Source organism: Pristiophorus japonicus, chromosome 13, assembly GCF_044704955.1.
Source record: "Pristiophorus japonicus isolate sPriJap1 chromosome 13, sPriJap1.hap1, whole genome shotgun sequence".
NCBI lineage: Eukaryota > Metazoa > Chordata > Chondrichthyes > Pristiophoridae > Pristiophorus > Pristiophorus japonicus.
Window position 1 is genome coordinate 163,852,335 of NC_091989.1, and position 19,479 is coordinate 163,871,813.

Consider the following 19,479-nt stretch of genomic DNA (forward strand, 5'->3'; position numbering starts at 1 on the left):
CAGTCTTTTTGTCAATGAGTGCACGATTTAAGTATTGTTAGCATCCAAATGTTGCATGATGAACACATGCAAATACAGAACACTAACACAATGAGATCGATGATGGAAAATAAAAAGGGCAGCAAGCTTTACAACATAATAAAACATGGCACTGCTTAAGATTAAATCGTCAATGCATGATAAAAGTTAGTACTTACTCTCGCAGACCCAACGATGTCATTCCACCGTTTGCGGCACTGGTTCGGCCCCTGCATCACGGGCACGACGGAGGACACTGCCTCAGCGATCTCTCGCCATAACCGCTGATACATGGACGGTGACGATTCCCCTCACCCACCCCGTGTTAACTCGTTCCAACGGGCCTCCACTTCGTCCACCAATGACTCCTGGGCTTCCTCTGAGAAACGGGTGGCCCTTTTCCTGCCACCTAACGCCCTCTCGACCTCCAGGGCTTAATTTTCCATTTTGTTGATATTTATTTATATATATATATATATTTGAATTTAATTAAATATTTGTTATTATTATTACTATTATTTTTTAAGATTTTAAGATCTATTATTATAATAATAGTTATATTATTAATGATATTATTTTATATTATATTAATTGTAAATATACTGAATATAATCAATGTACTCCTCAAAACGCCTCACAAATCCACTCACAGCTCTTCTCTCACTGACCTCAACCAACCTCTGCAGCTTCGAGATGTGCAGTGCTGTCCTACTCTTCTCTGTGCATGTGCAGGGTCACCCTTGACCCCAAAATCGCGGGAGAATGACTGCGCATGCGCAGAGAAGGTTTTCCGGATGTTTTCAGCAGTGGTTCAGTTTCCCTTACTAAAGGTAAGGAGATCGCCGACTTTTCTCCCGTTCTCGCTGCCCGCTCGAGTCCGCTATCGCTCGGCTTCGCCACCGCCGACATCGAGGACCCAAAAACCACGGGAGCGCCCACCGGTGGTATTCCAGCGGTTAAAAAGGTGCCAACGCCAGAATACCACTAAGGATCCGGTGCCAGGAATCGGAGTGGAAATTCTAGCCACTGGTGGTAGTTCTGAAGTGGAATCGCGGTTGTAAAGTAGGAAATGTTGTAGCGAAATTGCAAGCTCCCACAAACAGCAATGAAATAAATGACCAAATCATGTTTTAGGTATTCATTTGACGGATAAAATGTTATCCAGGAAACTGGGAGAACCCTGCCTCTGTTCTTTGAATAGTGCCGTGGGATCTTCTATATCCACCTGAGAAGGGAGACAGAGCCTCAGCTTAATGTCTCATCCAAAAGATGGTGCCTCCAACAGTACAGCACTTCCTTAGTACTGCACCGAGTTGTCAGCCGAGATTATTGCTTAAGTCTTTAGTTTGGAGCCTGAACTCACAACCTTCTGACTTAGAAATGAGAATGCTACAACTGAACCAAGGCAGACGCCGTTATTCTCAGAACATTGGAGGCAATTTTAACGTCGCCCGGATCGATGGGAATGGGGTGGATACACAGATAAAATTGTCTTCGAAAATGTACCGCCCAGTCCCGTTCCACTCCCCCCGCCACCACAGGCGTTTTATAGGTGGCTGAGATGCCCCCCTGACTCAGGCAGGAATCTCATTAATACATGCAAACCGGATTGGACAGAATTGGACACCAGGTCAGGCCAGGTTTGAGATCAAATTCAATGGCCCCTACGGTTAAAAATCTCAACAACCCTCTATCCAGGCTAGTACGTGAAGAATGATTGCTTGATCGTGGTTGCACAGGTTTGCCACTACACATGGAACCTTACCCAGGAGCTGCAGCAAAATGCACAAAAATAATTGAAGCCCAACTGTTAGAGCATCTGTTGCATTGCATTGCTTTTTTGTGTAAAAAGACAGTATGGTCTGATATGTCCTTACTATATAGTATAAATGCACACGAGGCCCATACTTGAGAGAAGGTCACTCTGTGACCAGTAACCTTTATTAGCCAGCACTGAAGTGATGAAGGTGGGTGGAGCTTCCCTTTTATACCTGAAAGTCCAGGTTAGGAGAGTCTCCCACAAGTTCACCACCTAGTGGTCAATGTTCTCACAGTGTACAACTTAGGTCAGTTTATACATGGGTTACAATGATAGTTGAATACATGACATCACCTCCCCCCCAAAGTCTTATTGGGATCACAGGTTAATCTCTCTGGTGGTTTATGCTCCCTTGTAGAGCGCCTGAGTTGGGGCTCCGGTTGTTGGGTGCTGGCCTGAGTGTCTGCTGTTTGTGGTGCCCCAGGCCAGTCCGGACTGCCCACAGTGACTGGGCTCTCCTCCACTTGGTTCCGGTGTTCGGTCACCTGTGGTGGAGTAAACTCTACGTCGTGTTCTTCCTCTGCTTCTTCTATGGGGTTGCTGAACCTCCTTTTAGTTTGATCCACGTGTTTGCGGCAGATTTGTCCATTGGTAAGTTTAACGACCAAAACCCTATTCCCCTCTTTGGCAATCACAGTGCCTGCAAGCCATTTGGGCCCTGCAGCCTAATTAAGGACAAAAACAGGGTCATTGACATCAATACATCGCGCCCTCGCATTCCTGTCATGGTCGTCACATTGTGACTGACGTCTGCTCTCAACAATTTCTTTCATAGTAGAGTAACCTGATTTTGAGCGTCCTTTTCATTAGCAGCTCTGCGGGTGGAACCCCTGTGAGCGAGTGTGGTCGGGATCTATTGGCCAACAGGAGGTGTGATAAGCAGCTTTGTAGGGAACCCCCTTGGATTCTGAGCATCCCGTTTGATTATCTGTACTGCTCGTTCCGCCTGGCCGTTTGAGTCCGGCTTGAATGGTGCCGTTCTGACATGGTTGATTCCATTGCCTGCCATGAAGTCCTGGAATTCAGTGCTTGTGAAGCACGGGCCATTGTTGCTGACCAAGACATCCGGTAGACCATGGGCGGCGAGCATTGCCCGTAGACTTTCTACCATGGCAGAGGATGTGCTTGAATTTAAAATGGCACACTCAATCCATTTGGAATAGGCGTCTACTACAACCAAAAACATTTTTCCCATGAAAGGACCTGCGTAGTCCACATGGATGCGTGACCATGGCTTGGCGGGCCATGAACAGGGGCTAAGGGGGCTTCCCTGGGTGCGTTGCCCAGCTGAGCACACGTGTTGCACCTGTGAACCAAAAGGTCCAGGTCTGCATCTATCCCTGGCCACCAAACGTGTGACCTGGCAATTGCCTTCATCATGACAATGCCCGGGTGCTTATTGTGAAGTTCTCTGATAAACACCTCTCTGCCCATCTGGGGCATGACTACTCGGTTTCCCCACAGTAGGCAATCGGCCTGAATTGAGAGTTCATCCTTGCGCCTATGAAACGGCTTAAATTCCTCAGGGCATGCCCCGTACGTGGCTGCCCAGTCCCCATTCAGGACTCACTTCTTAACTAAAGACAGCAGCGGGTCTTTATTTGTCCAGACTTTAATCTGACGGGCTATCACGGGCATAAGCTACTGGCTGCAACTGACCATTGGCATTCACATGCTGCAACATAGACCCGACCCCATAGGACGATGCATCGCATGTTAAAACAAGTTTCTTACACAGGTCATATAACGTTAACAGTTTGTTGGAGCATAACAAATTGCGTGCTCTATCAAAAGCCCTTTCCTGTCTGTCCCCCCCAGGTCGTTTGCCGCATTTGAGCCAAGATTTTTGTCATACATCATTCTGGCCTCTTCCTCCCCTGATATAAATGTCTGGGCTATCATAGCCGCCGTTTCCAAGGTCAAGTCTTTGGTCTCAATCAGTTTCCTGAAAACCCCAGCGTGCCCGATGCCCTCAATAAAAAGGTCTCGCAGCATCTCCGCTCTGCATGCATCTGGGAACTTACATAGGCTCGCCAGTCGCCGGAGATCTGCCACGAAGTCTGGAACACTTTGCCCTTCTCACCGCCGGTTCATGTAAAACCGGTGTCTCCCCATGTGCATGCTGCTCGCCGGTTTAAGGTGTTCCCCGACCAACTTACTGAGCTCTTCGAATGTCTTGTCCGCCGGCTTCTCTGGCGCTGGAAGGTCCTTCATCTGGGAGTACGTTCTGGATCCACAAACCGTCAGGAGATGAGCCCTGCGTTTGTCGGCCGAATCCTGTCCCAACCATTCCTTAGTGACAAAACTTTGCTGTAGTCTCTCAATAAAGTCGTCCCAATCATCACCAACACAGTACCTTTCTTCTGTGCTGCTAGTGGCCATGCTTGCGTGGTTTAAATCCCAGTTTCTCGTCGCCAATGATATGTCCTTATTATACAGTACAGATGCACACGAGGCCCATACTTGAGAGAAGGTCACTCTGTGACCAGTTACCTTTATTACCAAGTCCTCAAGTGATGAAGGTGGGTGGAGCTTCCCCTTTTATACCTGAAAGTCCAGGTTAGGAGTGTCTCCCACAAGTTCACCCCCTTGTGGTCAATGTTCTCACAGTGTACAACTTAGGTCAGCTTATACATGGGTTACAATGATAGTTGAATACAAGACATGGTCATTTCCAAACATGTTGTCCTTTGGTGTGAAGAATTTGCAGTATTGGATTCATGGCTAGATTAGCTAATATTTTTGCTTTTCAACAACAAAAGCTTGCATTTATGTTGCACCTTTAAGATGGAAAATGAGGATGTTTCCCCTGGCTGTGGAGTCCAGAACCAGGGTGGTCACAGTCTCAGAATAAGGAGTCGGCTAGTTATCACTAATTTAAGGAGAAATGTCTTTACTTAGAGTGGTGAATCTTTGGAATTCTCTATCCCGGAGGGCTGTGGAGGCTCAGTCATTGAGTATATTCAGAGATCGATGGATTTTTGAATATTAAGGGAATCAAGGGAAAAAAGGAAAAGAGTGGCTGGAGTAAATGTTGGTCCCTTAGAGGACAAGACCAGGGAATTAGTAATGGGGAACATGGAGATGGCAGAAACTCTGAACAAATTTTTTGTATCGGTCTTTACTGTAGAGGACACTAACAACATTCCAACAGTGGATAGTCAAGGGGTTAGGAACTTAACACAATCACAATCACTAAGGAGTTGGTACTCAGTAAGATAATGGGACTAAAGGCTGATAAATCCCCTGGATCTGATGGCTTGCATCCTCGGGTCTTAAGAGAAGTAGCAGCATGGATTGTGGATGCATTGGTTGTAATTTACCAAAATTCCCTGGATTCTGGGGAGATCCCAGCAGATTGGAAAACTGCAAATGTAACGCCCCTATTTAAAAAAGGAGGCAGACAAAAAGCAGGAAACTATAGACCGGTTAGCCTAACATCTGTAGTTGGGAAAATGTTGGAGAGCATTATTAAAGAAGCAGCAGCAGGACATTTGGAAAAGCATAATTCGGTCAGGCAGAGTCAGCATGGATTTATGAAGGGGAAGTCACGTTTGACAAATTTGCTAGAATTCTTTGAGGATATAAGGAAGAGGGTGGATAAGGGAGAGCCAGTGGATGTGGTATATTTGGACTTCCAGAAGGCATTTGACAAGGTGCCACATAAAAGGTTACTGCACAAGATAAAAGTTCACGGGGTTGGGGGTAATATATTAGCATGGATAGAGGATTGGCTAACAAACAGAAAACAGAGATGAGGGATAAATGGTTCATTCTCGGGTTGGCAATCAATAACCAGTGGGGTGTTGCAGGGATCCCAACTATTTACAATCTATATTAACGACTTGGAAGAAGGGACTGAGTGTAATGTAGCCAAGTTTGCTGATGATACAAAGATGGGAGGAAAAGCAATGTGTGAGGAGGACACACAAAATCTGCAAAAGGACATAGACAGGCTAAGTGAGTGGGCAAAAATTTGGCAGATGGAATATAATGTGGGAAAGTGTGAGGTCATGCGCTTTGGCAGAAAAAAAACAAAGAGCAAGTTATTATTTAAATGGAGAAAGATTGCAAAGTGCTGCAGTACAGCAGGACCCGGGGATATTTGTGCATGAAATATGTTTCTAAACACAAAAGGTTAGTATGCAGGTACTGCAAGTGATCAGGAAGGCCAATGGAATCTTGGCCTTTATTGCAAAGCGAATGGAGTACAAAAGCAGGGAAGTCTTGCTATAGTTGTACAGGGTATTGTTGAGGCCACATCTAGAATACTATGTGCAGTTTTGGTTTCCATAATTATGAAAGGATATACTTGCTTTGGAGGCAGTTCAGAGAAGGTTCATAAGGTTGATTCCAGATATGAGGGGGTTGACTTATGAGGAAAGGTTGAGTAGGTTGGGCCTCTACTCATTGGAATTCAGAAGAATGAGAGGTGATCTTATCGGAACGTATAGGATTACGAGGGGGCTTGACGGGATGGATGCAGAGAGATGTTTCCACTGATAGGGGAGACTAGAACTAGAGGGCATAACCTTAGATAAGGGGCCGCCCATTTAAAACTGAGATGAGGAGAAATTTCTTCTCTCAGAGGGTTGTAAATCTGTGTAATTCACTGCCTCAGAGAGCTGTGGAAGCTGGGACATTGAATAAATTTAAGACAGAAATAGACAGTTTCTTAAACGATAAGGGAATAAGGGGTTATGGAGAGCGGGCAAGGAAATGGACCGAAGTCCATGATCTGATCAGCCATGATCGTATTGAATGGCAGAGCAGGCTCGAGGGGCCGTATGGCCGACTCCTGCTCCTATTTCTTATGTTCTTATGTTATTATATAGGGATAGGGCAGGAAAGTGGAGTTGAGATAGAAGATCAGCCAGGATCTTATTGAATGGTGGAGCATGTTCGAGGGGCTGAATGGTCTACTCCAGCTTCTATTTCTTATGTTCTTAAAAATGCCCAAGACATTTCACAGAGACATAAAAGACAAAACAATAGATGCCATGTCAAAAAAAGGACCTATTAGTGTGACCAAACGTTTGGTCGGAAAGGTAGGTTTTCTTGGGAGTCTTACATGAGGAGAGCCAGAGAGGTTTCGGGATTGAAACCTTGGGGCCCATGCAGTTGAAGGCTGGCATTGGTGGGGGGAAAGGCGAGTCAGAGCAGAATTGTCAAGGTAAGCTAAGTTTCACTTTTCCCATTGCATTGTACGTGCAGTTGGGTGGTTCTGTTGGTTTGGATTTGGCTGCAATTTGAATTGTATTCCACTGGCGGATGTTTGTTCAGTTCGATTTGAATAGCAGTGAACCCTGAAACACAGGGAAGACCTATCATTACCTTGCCACACCAAAATAGTTATTTGTAATCTGACTTTCAGACTTGGTTCGCTATTGTGCACCGATTAAACCAGCAGAGTTTAGAGAGAGCTGCTTACGTCAGAAATTTGCATATGTTTGTTTAATAAATATAACTTGTAAATTTTATGCCGATCATCCTTTATACTATTATGGGTGTTGGGGACTTAACACGACCACGTCGCAGGGTTTATTTTACTGCAGCACAGTGGCCAATGACGGCTTGCAATTACCATGAAATCAAAGATGCAGCATTATATTTGCCTCTGTTGTACGTGTAAGGTGCCATTGTGTTAAATAGATAGGGGCATTCAAATGTAAAATAGTTCATGTATTCCAAATGAAAGTATTTTAAAGAAATTCAAAATAGTGTAATCCAGACAATTTTGGATTTGTAATTCTCTTCTTATCCTATCTCCAGGTGGTCGCAATACTTAAGATGCTAGAAAGTGATGGTTATAGTGGTTGGGATTCCCTGATGACAGGAGACAGTTTTTTCAGTAGTTGGCAGAATACAACAGAAGTTATGATGCAAGTCCTCATTCCACATCACATGCCAGGAAGATACAGTTTTACAGAAATATTTCTCACTGTGGGATGAGGGGAATGGGAGAATTGCTCTGGTTGCTGTATATATCAAAGTCGTAAAGATGTACTTTTCAAATATATTTAATATTAATTTGCAGGGCAACAGGGAAAGATAGTGAGACTAATTGGAAAGCTCTACCAAAGATGGGCATGGTATACATGCATGATGGGCCGAATGGCCTCCTTCTGTATTGTATCATTTATGATTCCATGTTGCCATTTGCAGAGACTAGAGAATTTCTTTCCCCCATGTGTTACTGAATTTAAACAGGTGTTGTATATTTATACTGTATAATATTATATTTTCAGGTCTGTAAGTTTTAACGTTTTAACTCTAGCTTACAATGGACCCCTTCCTTTTGAAGCAGGTAACATAGGATGACAATATGATTCCTTGATGAGGTCCCATATTCCTGGATATAAAAGAAGTCTGAGATCTCAACCGATGTAAACATAATCAGCAGACTCAGAATCCAGCAGAATTCTGTAGCACTAGATAATAGGACTTGTGTTCTTATCAATGAGCATGCCTTCCCCACAAAAGAGACAGGCTCGCATAGTTATAGAAAATGTGGTCATTCTACATAGGGAGGGAGAGAAAAACAGTGGGTATCTTCTTGTGGCCAATTACACAACTGCAGAGATCAAAGCCTGGGAGAAAGACACAACTCTGAGCCTCTTGTTCAGGAAATGGCACATTGTATAGAGGAACTTAAAACAAAACACATTTTAGTAGGGGAAAAACATTAGTAGAATGTTTGTGAAAGCCTAACATAAGCACCAGGTACAAATATAAACATAGCATTCAATAAATTTTGAAAAATAAACCCTCTAAATTAAGATTAAAACAATACTGTCTGCTTAATGGAAATCCTTGTTCTCTTTATTCAAATGATTCATGAGTGTGTTAGTCAAATATCATTGTTTTTCTTCAGCGTGCTATCTGTCATTAAAAACAGTAAGCAAACCCTATCAATGAATGGCAAAGTCCCTTTCACATGTATTTATCTTCGCTGACCCTTTTTCACTACTGTTGCATTTTATGTTCTCTTGAGTATCCTGGGAGCTATGAAATGTTATCCGCCATAAGTCAGTATACAGTACCTCATATAAATATTTTGTTTGCTTTTAGTTGATTTACAAGAGATCAAAGAACTCCGTCTTGGGAAAAACGCGAAGGACTTTGAGCAGATTTCAAAAGATCAGAAAGACAAATATAGCAATGATGTCTGCTTCACAGTGTTCTACGGTTCTGAGTTCGTGCTCAACAATCTCAGTTTGGCAGGTGGGTGCTACAACTGGTACAGAACAATCCCCAGTCCGGTCTACATTCCTGTGTTCTGGGTCAATGCACTTACCAGAAACTTGAATACACTCTCTATTTTGAAGATTAAATTTGAATTGTCATCAACGCATGCTGCCAGGAAGAGCAGAAACTTCTGAATTAAGGACATGGCAACAATTTGGAAGGGAGATATTATCCAAAATGATAGCAATCCTGAGGAAATCTAACATGATTTTTCAAAAAATATGCAATTTCACTGATGTGACTGTATGCATCTGGAGCACTGCATCGTATCAGGAGTACTGCATTCAGTTCTGGCCACCACACCACAAGAACAATATATTGGCTTTGGAAGGGGTGCAGAGCAGATTCACCAGAAAGATACCGGGGATAAAATGGTTAAATTTTGAGGAGAGGTTGCATAGACTGGTCTTATATTCCCTTGGGTGTAGAAGATTAAGGGGTGATCAACTTGAGGTGTTTAAGATGATTAAAGGATTTGATAGGGCAGAAAGAGAGAAACGATTTCCTCTGGTGAGGGAGTCCAGAACAAGGGGGCATAACCTTAAAATGAGAGCCAGACCGTTCAGAGGTGATCTTAGGAAACAGTTCTTCACACAAAGGGTAGTGGAAATCTGGAATTCTCTTCTCCCCAAAAGCTGCTCAGGCTAGGTCAATTGAAATTTTCAAAACTAAGATAGATTTTTCATTAGGTAAGGGATATGAAACCAATGCGGGTAACTGAAGTTAAGATTAAGATCAGCCATGACCTAATTGAATAGCAGAACTGGCTCTAAGAGATGAATGGCCTACTCTTGTTTCCTATGATCTAGATTGCAAATTTGAAGCTGGAAAGGATGGCACAATGGGTTAGCACACTTTCACCTTTAAGCTCCTGTAAGGAAACAGGGCAAGTGCCTTTATTAAATGCTAAAACCTTTGTCCAACTATCAAAGTCTACAGAACCTTAGCTGCTGTGGTTGTGGATGTATTTGATGTCCATTGGGGAGGCAACGTCCCGGCAGCGGCGTGCCCTGTGGTTAGCACCCTGGGCCAGCATGCAACTGGCGATGACGTCATCGCCATGCGCCCCAACCCCTCACTACCCCACACCGACGCCTTTCCCCGCCGCGGGGTAAATTTCCCCCTTCGGGCCGCAAAGCTGACGGACATCCACCACCAGGGCCCTCCTTAAAAGGGAGGCCTTTAGCGCCCCTGGCCGCCATCTTTATTCGTCCTGGCCCCAGAAGCTTACCGCCCCCAATCGGAGCAAGGGGCGATCTCTAGCCCATTATCTCTCGAAGAAACTGTACTAGAATCCCAAGTCCCCAGAGAATGACAGAAATGGAGTATATTCACATCAGGGAACACAATAATCTATTTCCTAGATTAAATGGATCTTTGCTGCTGCATCACTTTATCATTCCATATTATTTTTTTCAGGTGAAATTTTACTGTGCCTGGTTTGAATCAATTCTTTTTAAACACTTTGGCAAGCTTTATAATGTCTTATTGGTGCTTGGAAATTGTCCAGTTTTATTAGCCGATTTCATTGCAATTTAAAGTGTATCCAGGTAAACACTTTGGAGGAGAGCGACAGAGAAATGGGTGAAATTGATTGGTGAGGCCTACAGCCGCCTCACTGGCCTGACCTACACTTCCATTCCCCCTGCCCCTTCCAGGGTGCTCCATCCCCGTCTGTCACCTGCAAATAGTGGCAGAGAGAGCGGGGCCCAGGTTCCTGGCCCGTTTCCTTTCCTTCTGCCCCTAATCCTATCGATCACCAGGTAAACCATGGTGCTAGGCCTAGGGTAGTGGCGGGAATGGCCCAAATGCAGCAAATGGAAGGAGAGGGTCTTGTGGCAGCCTTCTCTCCCTCCAACTCTCCATGTTGCCGTCTGTGGATGACCCAGTTTAGGCTTCAGGGCTCCGTAGCCCCTTTAAGATGGTTTTAGGCCCAGCATGCAACATCACCTATATCCTCTTTGAGGCCGATGGCAGGTTTCTGCTTATTCACAGGAATCCTGCCGGGAGCCGACCATGAATACATAATGACCCCTGACTCTGGATACTTGGCCGAGGTTGGGTCAGCAGATGCTAGTCCCAACCTGACCCTGTGGGAGAAGCCTTGGGAAAATCCAGCCCTTTTACTCCACAGTTAAGCTACAGTGGACCTCTCAATGATACCACACAATCTCTGATGTGGTATAAACTATTTGTGGTTCCCCAGTAAGAAAAGAAAGAACTTGCATTTATATATCACCTTCATAACCTCATGATGTCCCAAAGTGCTTCACTGCCAATTAAGTACTTTTAAGGTACAGTAATGCAGGAAAACACAGCACCTGATTTGTGCACAGCAATATCCCACAAACCGCAATGAGATAAATGACCAGATTATCTGTTTTAGTGATGTTGGTTGTTATTGAAAAAATATATAAAGCACCCTGCTATAAAGCTTGCATTCTTAATAACAGTTTACAGTTTTGGAAGATACCATCATAAAAGATTCCATTGTTCATTGCTGTATATGTTGTTTTTACAATAGTTCCTATCCTGTATCTGTAAGTGAACTGGCTGACTGACTGACAATGCATGAATGAAGGTTTCACAACTGGTTTCTATTCTTGCAGCTAATTCAAAAGAAGAAGCTTCCAAATGGTTAAAGGGACTGGAAATTCTGTACAAAGAGGCTCAAAATGCACTGACCCCATTACTAATAGAAAGGTAGAGGAACGCAAGACCGTCTTTATCCATTCTGCAATTAGTTGTTGTATACAAAGAAATTTGAAAAAATACTGAACGTGCGAATGATATTTAAGTAAACAATTAGTGTGTTGGAGGCTGCTCTTCTCTCACAAAACATTACAGATTGTTTTTTTTTAAATTAACATCAATCATGTTAGAGCATCTCAATGAACTATTCTTAAATATTGTGAAGAGTTCTCGGAAATGGTGAAAGTAATCAATTGTTGTTCGACATTCACCACTTCAAACTGCAGTTAGTTCACATGTTCTCTCGATATTAATGAGTCGCTAGAACTTCATCTCGAGAACTTACGGCATCATTGGGCTTCAATTGTCACCTTGTGATTTGCTGACAGAAGTCTCTTGGTGAAAGTGTAGCAATGTATCTGTGACCTTGTTACATTCTCATGTTTTCTACGGTTTACAGCTGGCTGAGAAAGCAGTTTTATTCGGTGGACTGGACAAGAAGAAATAGGTAAGACTCACTGAATTTATGTACTACTTTAACCACGGTGTTGATATGGCTGGTCCAGTTAAGCTTCCAGCCAGTGGTGTTCCCTAGATGTTGATGGTGGGAGATGATGATGACGTTGAAGACCAGGGTGAGGTAGGATTTCTCTTGTTCGAGATGGTCCTTACCTGTCACTTGCTGGTCATGACTGTTACCTGCCACTTGTCAGCTGCAGACTGGATGTTATCCAGATCCTGCTGTAGACTGGCATGGGCTGCTTCATTGTGGAATTGTCATCAAATAGCCCCATTCCTGAATGTATGACAGAGGGGGAAGGAAGGTCCTTGATGAAGCAGCTGAAGATGGTTAGACTGAAAACGACTCCATGAGGACCTCCTGGCATTGCAATGATTGGCCTCTGACAATTAGAAGCATCTTCTTTTGTGTCACGTATGATTCCAGCCAGTGGCGGATTTTCCCTTTGATCCCCATTGGACTCAGTTGTTCTAGGAATCCTTGGTTTTATACTCAGTCGAATGGTGCCTTGATGTCCAGGGCAAGTACCGTCACCTCTCCTCTGGCATTCAGCTCTCGCATCCATATCTAGATGAAGGCTCTGATGAAGTTTGGAGCTGAGTGGTTCTGGTAACATCTAAGCATCAGTAAGCAGATTTTTAGTGGGTAGGTGTTTATTAATGGCACTGATGTTGACTCCTTCCATCACTTTACTGATAGCTAGAGTTCGTTCTCAGGCCAACATCCCCAGCATTGAGGCATTGACCACACTCAACTAGCTCCAGTTGGCGGGCATATAGTCCACATGCCCGATGCTAGACTCCCAAAACAAGCACTCTACTCCGAGCCACAGTACGGCAGGCGAGCCCCAGGAGGGCAGAGAAAACACTTCAAGGACACCCTCAAAGCCTCCTTGAAAAAATACAACATCCCCACCGACTCTCGGGAATCTTTGGCCCAAGACCACTCAAAGTGGAGGAGGAGCATCCGAGAAGGCGCTGAACACTTCGAGTCTCTTCGCCGGGAGCACTCGGAAACCAAGCACAAAAAGTGGAAGGAGCGCTCGGCAACCCAAGCACCCCACCCACCCATCCCTTCAACCACCATCTGCCCCATCTGTGACAGAGACTGTAGATCCTGCATTGGTCTCATCAGTCACCTTAGAACTCATTTAGTGTGGAATTAAGCCATCCTCGACTCCGGGGGTCTGCCTAAGAAGAAGAAGAAGGATAGCTAGGGGAAGTTGATTGGCCAGACTAGATTTATCCTGAATTTTGGGGATAGAGCACACCTTGGAAATGTTCCACATTGTCAGGTAAATCAGAGCTGTACTGGAACAGTGTGGCCAGGGAACTGTCTAGTTCTGGTGCACTATCTCCAGCACTACCGCCAGGATGTCACTGGAGGCCATAGCCTTCGCTGTGTTCAGTGCACTCAAGATCTGGCTATTCAATTGTTATCAATTTAGGATCATACCTTACACAGCGAGTTATTGTGAGCTGGAATGCGTTGCCTGAAAGGGTGATGGAAGCAGATTCAATGGTAACTTTCAAAAGAGAATTGGATAAAGACTTGAAGGGGAGGAAATTGCAGGGTTCTGGTAAAAGAGCAGGGGAGTGGGACTAATTGGATAGCTCCTTCAAAGATAGGACACTGGAACGAAGGGCCAAATGGCCCCCTTCTGTGATGTATGATTCTAGGTCGTGGCCCACGTAAAGATGCCGAGAAGCTGTTTCCCCTGACTGGAGAATCTAGAACGAGGGGTCATAGGGGGAAAAATTGAGTACCGCCAGGCACAGAAATCTCACCTTGCACAAGAAATTGGGGCTACCGCCCCCAAAAGAAAGTGGAGCACAAAATAAAGTGCTCCACTTCCTTTCTGGGGGGGTAGTAGGGCGGACGGGTCGGGAGCGGGGCGCAGCGCTACGCACAGGGCCATGTAGCGCTGCCGCATTGGATTAAAGGGAAGGGCCCAAGCTGCAACCTCTGCATTATGAAAAGGGTCCTCCCTGGACCACCAGGGAGCGGGGGTGCCGTGCCAACAGCCCGGCACAGAAGCAGAGTGCCAGGCTGGCCGATTGCGGCACAAACCCCGCGTTCAAAGCGCTGACGGGCGCACCAATAATTCGGACCTTTTTCTTTAAAACACTACACCTCCCCTTTAACTATCGCCCCGCGAGCTGCTGGCCACCATGGTACGTGTTGCTGTCATCGCCCAGCTCCGCTTCAGGGAGCGATTCCCAATTTAGGGTCCGGGGCACTAACGGGGCGCTGTGCGCGCTGATGACGTCGTCAGTACCAGCGGAGTGTGGCGTTACGGGTTACTGCCGCCGCTCAACTCCCACGGAATTTAGCGGGAATCGTTAGTGGCGTTGTTTGCGCATCGTTAACGCCCCCCAGGAGGCACAAATGACTCAAATTTCTAGGCCACTGTCTCAGGATAAGGGGTCAGTCATTTAGGACAGAGATGAGGAGAAGTTTCTTCACACAGAGGGTTGTTAATCTTTGGAATTCTCTACCCCAGAGGGCTGTGGATGCTCAGTCGTTGAGTGTATTCAAGACTGAGATGGATAGATTTTGGGGCACTAAAGGAATCAAGGCATATGGGGATAGGGCTGTAAAGTGGAGTTGATGTAGAAGATCAGCCATGATCTTATTGATTGGTAGAGCAGGCCCGAGGAGCCATATGGCCTACACCTGCTCTTACTTCTTATGTTCTTGTGCGTTATAGATACTGATACGTGTTGTGGAAAGTGATGTGATTGGTGAAAGGTACAGTGCCTGAAACAGGCCAGCTTCTTCAACTCTTACCCAAATAAAGTTAAATCAGAAAATGCTGTGGAGACACAGCAGCTTCATCAGTATCTGTAAAGAGATGATAGGTGAACATTTTAGTTGTAGAATCTTCAGTTATGTCATTATGAGGTACTGAAGCTGTATGAAACAGCTTCTGCTAATCTGATTGACTCAAATTCTGTTCTGATGAATTTATATATATATATATATATATATGTATGTAATAAGAATTTGAGAGTTGCAGTTAACTATTAATACGTATGCTGTTGAATAAGAATTCTGGATACTTTGGACTTGTATATGAAGATGTCTAAAATTCTAAAAGTTTTCTTGTTTTTAACTTGCTATGTTTACATGGCATGACATAAGATGTAACTTTTTTTTTAATCACTTGTGATATACTTTAACAGGAAGAAGCAGTTTTAAATATTTGGATCAGCAAATGTGATGGTGCGGGCACATAGGAAATAGGGCAAATTCAAAATATTTGCCTCTGCTTTTTGAGCGTAAAATTAATGTCGGTAGTCCAAATTTCCTGTGCTCGTGCTCCACTAGCAGAGTCAACCATTCCAGTCAACCATTACACACCCATTCCTACTTCTGGTGGCACAAAAAGCGGCAGGGGCCTGGTGTAAAGAGGTCCCATCCCATTTTATCACCCCACTGTGGCCAGATAATGTCAGTTTCCCCTGACACAAGAGCAGAGGAAATTCAGGACCTACATCTTTTGTACTGATTTTCAACTCAGTCAACTGAAAAATGTATTAGTTACTTGCTTAAGTGTTGTGTAAGATGCATATTTATTTTGGTTGACATTCAACAGCTTCATGCCATCTCTGATATGTTGCATGCACAGACACCACACAGTGGTGAAAAGATAATAAGCACTTTGGAATAAGATATTTGGGCTCAATTTTCCTCTGTTATCTGCGCTGTTTTTTTGGCACGCGCCTCTTTTTTGGCGTAAATTAAAATATCAAAGTTTCTGCACCAGCGTAACTCAGTTAGTTATGATTTTTTTGGGTTAGTTTTTTTTGCGTCATAGGGGGTGTAACCTGATGTCTGTGCCAGTTTGGCAAGTTAAGCAAGTTTGGCCAACTTACATTTTTCCATGGATGGCATATCTGACTGCTCCCAAAAAACATTCTGGGCACTTAAGAAAAGCCAGTGCACATTAAAAATCGGCACAGAAAGACACCATTGTTTTTAGGCGAAGTTTTGGAGGGAGTCAAGAAGGCAAAGAATATGCATCATGAAGCTTAATTTTTTCAAAGTCAAAGGGGAGAAAATGGAAGTCTAATGCAATTCTTTAATTTTTGATTTTTTTCAAAGTACCACCCCACCACCGAACGTCTCCTCACCGGGCTTGAGGGTCGGAGCGTCGACTGGCAGAATTGCTCCCTCGCCCGGACACATGGACTCTGGGCTCGGCTTCAAAAGAAGCCCAGTGGGGTGGGGGGGGTAGGTGGGGGTGGGGGTGGGGTGGGGGAGTGGAAGCCAATCTGAAGGTCAATGCTCTCTGCACTCATTGCCATCATCTGAATGACATCTGTTAGATCCTGCAACTCAGGAGAGCACTGTCGAGCTCTCCTTCCCCTCCTCACCCTGGGTGTGGCTCGCTGCATCCCACTGGGACACGCAGCCTCGGACGGTGGGGCCCTGGTTGTGCCTCGCTATATCCCATTGGAATCCCCAGCCTCGGACTATGGGAAATCATGGAATGCCCCACCAACACTTGTACCACTCAGGAAAGGGGCTGGCATCTCAATGGGCAGCACCTGTACCTCCTCCAGAGTGAGTACAACAGTGGGGTCTCCATCCTCACCCCTCCCCTCTCCCTTCCCCTCACCCCCATGCTCTTGGTCTGGAAGGTGGGATTTGGAAGATGTTCTCCTCTTCAGGCTCGTCTGCATCTGAATCTTCTTCTGCATCGGCTTCAGCCTCGTCAGGGTTGGCCTCAAGTTCTACAAAATATAACAGAACAGACAAATGGTTAGCAGCAGAGGAGGGGGCAGGGTGGGTGGCATGAGTAGGCTCACACAGCACAGGCAGCAGGCTGATTTGAAGGACCACGGTGAATGATAGCACATTACATCAATCGAAGCGTAGCTGACGGATTCATCCCCATGAACCGAAGCAGGGCTAGCCCGCGCAGTACTTAACACTTAGCAAACCCAGACTGTGGAATTTGCAGGACTTATCCTCTCTCTCAAGTGTTGGCCCAGCTTGTGCAGTGGTGGCTGCTTTTCTCCAGGCAGGACCCGTCAAAGCAGCGACTCCTGTCTCCCAAGTGTGTCAGTGGGTGCAGATTTGCCGGGCCTCCTCCTGTTCGAGTTCTTTCTCGTTTGTTGTGTGCCACTTTCCTCTGCAAAGATGAAAATATAACTTTTTACAGAGGGTGTCTTTCTGCTGGGTGGGACATATACAGCTGGTCACATTTACAATTGCAATTCCAGTGAATAAATGAAAATATTACTTACACTAACTACTTAAGCAAGGTCCAACCACTTCTCTTTGCACTGGCCTCCAGACCTCAGGGTGGTCACCATTGTACAGTAATCTTCTGCAAGTATGTTCCAGCATTTCTTCATTTATTTTGCTGAAACTTTTATGTGACCTCTGCTGGTGTCCAGCTCGTGCCATCTGGCCTCAATCACAGTAACTAGTGCCTCCACTTCGTCCCGTGAGAAATTCTTGGTCCTTGAGCCGCATTGCATATTGCAGCTCCGATTTTTCCAATGAGAATTAAAGTTCTCACACACAACAAGCTCTTTAAAAATGGCCGAATGCAGACCGGTAGCTGTACTGGACATGCGTGCCCATAGCAGTCACGTAAAAAACATCATTTTTTTTTCACGCCTGTGCAGAAGTGGGGGGGGGAGGCATCGCTTTTTTGGCGCAGACATTAGGCTCCACCCCACAAAGCTAACGGACAGGCTGCGCGCCGCCAATTTCAAAAATTAGAACGAGGAAACTTGCAAGTTATTTTTTGGTGTAGTTGGGGCCCAAAAAAAAAGGGCGTAACTCTTGTAACACGGCAAAAAACGGCATTGGGGAAAATTGAGTCCTGTGGCCCTAAAATTCCATAGGGCTATCACCCATCTCTCCCCGTAACAGCCGGTTATTGCTCTTTCCAATGGCCTGGGTGTTTTGCAGTTGTAGCTGTCGTCACTATTTGGCAACTGTCTATATATCATTATGATGGACTCAGGACCAGTCACATTTTATTTCAAGACAAATTTTTAATTTGTTCCTTTTATGTACAATTGCAGATCGGTGAATTTAAATTAGTTTCTGTAAGCTGCAGCTTAAAGGAGTTTGCTTTTTATAGACATGTGAATTCACGCTGCTCCATCTGAAGCCATTTCGGTTTAAAATTCCATCAGGAATTTGCTCCTTGTTGTGAAAACTTGGGTTGCCTTTGACCTACAATTAATCAAATTATAGATCCTTTATAGAGCAATGCATGGGCTAATTTTGTAGTTTCCTAGCGGATGTATATGGTCCCTTTGGACCAAGGTATTTGTGCTGCCCAAGAGGATGCAAAGCTCCCCCAAGTTGATAGTAAGATCAAGTTGGTAGTAACATAGATCACCAGGCTGCCAGCTGCCTGTAATTATAGCCTAGTGTAGGTGATTTGTTCCGGACCTCTGAAAGGTTAAACACTGGGTGACCCATGAGGCCGCTGATAGTTTTGCTTTACCTATCTATTTTAAAATTGGACCTATCTTCCCTTATATCTTTAAAATCTATCTTGATTGACAGTTCCGTAGCCAGCAGGTTCCTGAATCTGGGCATTAGTATGGAAAATTCTCCCAATTCTTTAGTTCAGTTAACATGTCACTGTGAGGCAGGACTCTGCAAAAGGCACCTCAAAAGATCTGTGTTGTTTTCATTTGAAGAACAGCTTTAAAGCAATAGTGAAAATTACAATTTTTTTTTAAAGACAGCAAATTTCATCTTGCTTTCTTTACAATTTTACTTTTTCATAAATTCACATTTTTTTCAGCCTGAGCCACATGATCTGTCAGCATTGTGTTTTTTTTGCCAGTTTGGAAAGATCTATGGGCTTGAAGTTGTCCCTCTCCTTTATGGGGTGGTAAGGCCTTTCCGACTGGGGGCAGGCAGATGGGCCAGCCCATCAGAAATTGCCCCCAGGTCAGGGGCGGCAGATACGGGATTCCACCCCGCCTGTGTTCCTGCCCCGTCGGGCAGAAGCCAACCCCTTCCCACCTGGCGGCGACCACTTTCTGCCCCGCGAGAGAAATTGCCCCGTGGGAGCAGAGCAGCCACCACTCAGTGCCTCCAACAGCTTTTCCCGACAGGAAGCTGCCAATGGCTGGGCAGCGTGTCCGCCCTTAAAGGGGAGGGCGCTCCGCCGCGGCCACCATTTTATTTTAATTGTCGG

The 19,479-nt window shown here is 45.0% G+C and overlaps 1 protein-coding gene across 1 annotated transcript in view; it reads left to right on the top strand.

Annotated features, from left to right (window-relative positions):
* plcg2 (phospholipase C, gamma 2) overlaps positions 1 to 19,479 on the top strand; it is a 219,184-nt gene that overhangs the window by 130,485 nt on the left and 69,220 nt on the right. Inside the window, exons 2-4 of the mRNA XM_070897010.1 lie at positions 8,909 to 9,061; positions 11,695 to 11,788; positions 12,237 to 12,284. Coding sequence (XP_070753111.1) covers positions 8,909 to 9,061; positions 11,695 to 11,788; positions 12,237 to 12,284 — 295 coding nt within the window. The remainder of the gene's footprint in view (positions 1 to 8,908; positions 9,062 to 11,694; positions 11,789 to 12,236; positions 12,285 to 19,479) is intronic.